Below are 4,309 nucleotides of genomic sequence, written 5' to 3'. Positions count from 1 at the left end.
TCCAGCAAAAGCAAGCCGCACGTGAAGAGGCCCATGAACGCGTTTATGGTTTGGGCGCAGGCGGCGCGGAGGAAGCTCGCGGACCAGTATCCCCACCTGCACAACGCAGAGCTCAGCAAGACCCTGGGCAAGCTGTGGCGGTGAGGCTCGGCTGCTGTTCACTACACTAACTCTGAAAACTTGGCGTGGAGTTTTTGTTTATTCTTCTCTTTGCTTCACGTTTAGCGGCTTGTCCTCAAGTTATTGATATATTCGGGCTTTCTGCTCAGCTGCAAGTCTAACAAAGCTGCTTCAGTAATTCTAAGGGCACGCCTACTGTAATATTACACTAATTAAGACTTAGTGGACTGAAATTGACATACAGCCGCTATGACATAAGCAAAAGCAACAAGTATAACAAACTACTACTGCCGGTGTTCATGACGATGATAATTAATAAGGATCATTGTTACATTAGTTTTCACCCACTTATCTCTCATACTGTGCATGATCTGCGGTGAGAATCTAGAGGAACAGAGTTGTGAACGGCTTTGCTCGTCCGCAGGTTGCTGAACGAAGGTGAGAAGCGTCCGTTTGTGGAGGAGGCCGAGCGCTTGAGGGTGCAGCACAAGAAGGACCACCCTGACTACAAGTACCAGCCCAGACGGAGAAAGTCGGTGAAGAATGGGCAGGCGGAGGCGGACGAGGGCGAACAGACCCACATCTCGCCCAACGCCATCTTCAAAGCCCTGCAGCAAGCCGACTCCCCGGCCTCCAGCATGGGCGACGTGCACTCCCCGTCAGACCATTCAGGTACAAAACCTCTCCGAATCCTACGCCGTCCAAATCACACCGTTTTTAACAGGGTAGGTTACAACATCAGGGCATGTGGCGCAGGCACGTCAGGTCTCGAATGCTGCTGGTTTATTCATTTCCCACTTTTTCTTGTGCCGCCACTGGAAGGAACAGTAATCTCTAAGCGTCCCCGGCTTTTCTCCTATGGATTATAACGGAATGTGCCTTGCTGATGTTGGAATGGCAGCCTTGAGTGTGGATCCAATTCAGAAATGCAGGCCAATTGTAAATAAAAGAAACCTGTAAATGATTACAAGCCTGCAAGCGGTGATGCAAACATAGCAGTTGTCTTTACTCTACTAACGTAACATCTAGAGAGCACATTATATAATGGCACCATTCCCACATGCAGGCAAAGCTCATAAATCTTATCGGCGCTTTCTTAATTCCACGGCCTATCTTTATGTGCGCTGAGGTTGCGTCAGTAATGTAACGCGTGGTGGGTAGTTAACCCCTTATACTCCAGACCTATGCAGTCATTTAATTAACAACCTTAGTTTATCTTCATTTAACTTCGTGACTAATAGTGATGGGTCTTTTCAGAGTTTAACAGACTGATTTCTTGTGCTGTCCTCCACAGGCCAGTCCCAGGGTCCTCCAACCCCCCCCACGACCCCCAAAACAGACCTGCCAGGTGGCAAGCCAGATCTGAAGCGCGAAGGCCGCCCCCTGCAGGAGGGAGCCGGCCGGCAGCTCAACATCGACTTCCGGGACGTGGACATCGGCGAGCTGAGCAGCGACGTCATCTCCAACATTGAGACCTTTGACGTAACAGAGTTCGACCAGTACCTGCCGCCTCATGGCCACCCGGGGGTTCCCTCTAATGCCCAGGCTTATTCCACTGGCTACGGCCTGACCGGCTCCACCAGCTGGATGTCCAAACAGCAGCAGCAGCAGCCACAGCAACAGCAGCAGCACTCCCTGACCCCGCTGACCCCAGCAGATCAAAGCCAGGCCCAGCAGCGCTCCCCGCAGATCAAGACGGAGCAGCTGAGCCCCAGCCACTACAGTGAACAAGGCCAGGGCTCCCCCCAGCACGTTGCCTATGGTTCCTTCAACCTGCAGCACTACAGCACCTCGTCCTATCCGTCGGTGGCCCGCACCCAGTATGACTACACTGACCACCATGGCGGCTCCTACTACAGCCACGCCGCTGGCCAGGGCTCCGGCCTCTACTCCACCTTCAGCTACATGAGTCCAGGCCAGAGGCCCATGTATACCCCAATCGCCGACACAGCCGGGGTACCGTCGGTGCCTCAGACCCACAGTCCCCAGCACTGGGAGCAACCCGTCTATACCCAGCTGTCCCGGCCTTAAGAGAAAGATAAACAGTGGCAACAGCACAGACTGAACAGTGATCACCGCCCTTATCCAGAGACTGCTATCCAGAGGCCTTTAAGCGCCTTCCTTCCACTCCCTGCACAAGCCAACAGAGAAAAACAAGCAGGACTTCTTTTTTTTTGTTGTTGTTATTTTAGTACTGAAAATATCGGAAATGGCTCCCGACAGTGCCTTTTTTTAAAACAATGCTCCGAGTTGCGATTATATTTTTCTAGTTATAATGAAAAAGAAAAACTCGCTTGAAAGAGAGGATTCCTCTGTGAGGACATATTCGTTATAAATATTTTAGTATGTACTGTGTATGTATCTCTGTTTTTTTGTCGTTTTCAGGTTGAGGATACGAGAGCCGTACAGAGAGGGCACAGCAGTGTATTTTTGTAAAGAGAATTAAAACACAGCCTTTATCTTTGCTCTGTACATATCTTACTGCTTGTCTTCGAATCGGGCCGAGCCGTGCGAAGCGGTTTATGGAAATCTTATTTCATTTCTCCTGTCAGTGAAGCAGCAGCCACAAAGCTCAATAGAAAGAAATGACGTCTTTCCTTCTGTCTGCGGTTGTCGTTTTGGAAGTGCCATCTTTTTTAGCGCAGATTAAGCGTCCTGCCTTTGTGCCATCAGTGCCTGGTCAGCCAGCGTAGAGATCCGTAGTGCCTCAACAGCCGTCCCTCACCTCCCTCTCTCCCTCTCTCCCTCTCTCTCCGTCCCAGCAGGGAGAGAAAGTGCCCCTCGATCAGAGACGAGACTCCTCAGCCGCTCCCTGTCGCTCAGATATCTCATTCCTCCGCCCCTGTCGAGTCTTAACCTCTTTAATTTATTCATTAGTATTAATATTATTTTGATAAGTAATTACTATGTTGCATTTTATCATTTACTTCACCTTTTTAAGACTAATTTGAGCTGAATTGTTTTTTTTTTCCTTTTTTTTCTTCCCCCTCCTCTGGAGATCACAGTCTAGTTGAGGTACAAACTTTAACCATCTTGGTTTATTTATCATTTGTAAATGTTTCCATTTGTTTTTTATGTGTTTTTGATGATCTAGTTGTGTACAGATTTCTTATAATTGTGATAAAACTTGATCAAATTTGACAAACAAACAACTGGAAGTTTTTTTTTTCTCCCATTTAATTCTAACAAAGATGAATAAATGGATTACTGGAGGCCGTGGCCACATTGTAAAGATGTTCTTCTTTATTGAATCACCAGCATTTGTTATGTTTTGTTCCTTATTCATTATTTCATATCTTGGCTCTCATCAACATCCTTTAATGCAAATGAATCTTTGTAAAACACATCATTGTCTTAAAAGAAGCTTATCTTTTGTATCATACTGTTTGCAATAAAAGAAAAAAAAGATACAGAAAATACATCACAGTCTGTCATGGCTTTATTTGGTGCAGGCAAAGCAAAACAGCCATTGCGCTTGATATTAACGCGTAAGATTATAAATCATTAGTTGAGAACCTCCACAGTAGGACCTCAACCCAAAGTCCAGAGAGGAGTGTCGAAACGTGAAGCAATTCTTTTGTTTAATCCTCGGGCAGCTGAGCTTTAAACAACTTAATCTCAACACAGAATCCATCCAAGACGCATAAAAGGCCTCGCTGCTTTAAACGAGCGCTCGGAGCAGGACGTGTGATGTTTGGGTCATCTTTTTACACTAGGTTCTCAGACCATGAGCTCACAGTACATTACTGTGCACTATTGAGATGATGAATAAGGCCTAGCTTCCCCCAACACCAATACCCCACTGCTTAAAGAAACAAACGCGCTGCAAAAAGCTGTTTATTCGTTACAAGGTCTCACATAAAGGAATCGGCGTGCCCATGATAAATCACAGACTGTACAAACACAATCAGCGCTTGGTTTGGAAAGGGTCCCTCTATGTTGAAATCAACAGGAGGAAGGGGGTGTAGATGCCTGTTCTGTCTTCCAATCCATTATTGCCCACCAACCAGTGCTGGCACTTGAATTTTCTCCAAAATTATGGACTGTAAGTGAACTAACCAAATATGTAGACGATCTACATGTGCCGTTTCATGTGCAATCATTATATCAAACTAACCATTGTTGGTAATGGTGGTTGTGGGGATTTGACATAGCACTTGGCCTTAAAACTGAACCCATTGTACCACAC

General features: G+C 46.8%; 1 protein-coding gene across 1 annotated transcript in view; it reads left to right on the top strand.

Moving 5' to 3' along the window:
* Positions 1-3,541, top strand: part of LOC108411494 (SRY-box transcription factor 9) — a 4,118-nt gene extending 577 nt beyond the window's left edge. The window contains exons 1-3 of the mRNA XM_017683080.2: positions 1-140; positions 545-792; positions 1,415-3,541. The exon at positions 1-140 is cut by the window's left edge and continues 577 nt beyond it. Coding sequence (XP_017538569.1) covers positions 1-140; positions 545-792; positions 1,415-2,151 — 1,125 coding nt within the window. The 3' untranslated portion in view covers positions 2,152-3,541. The remainder of the gene's footprint in view (positions 141-544; positions 793-1,414) is intronic.
* The last annotated feature ends 768 nt before the right edge of the window (positions 3,542-4,309 follow it).

The sequence above is a fragment of the Pygocentrus nattereri genome, chromosome 14 (genome assembly GCF_015220715.1).
Source record: "Pygocentrus nattereri isolate fPygNat1 chromosome 14, fPygNat1.pri, whole genome shotgun sequence".
Lineage (NCBI taxonomy): Eukaryota > Metazoa > Chordata > Actinopteri > Characiformes > Serrasalmidae > Pygocentrus > Pygocentrus nattereri.
The sequence above is the reverse complement of the archived record's forward strand: the minus strand, read 5'-3'. Positions and strand labels throughout refer to the sequence as shown.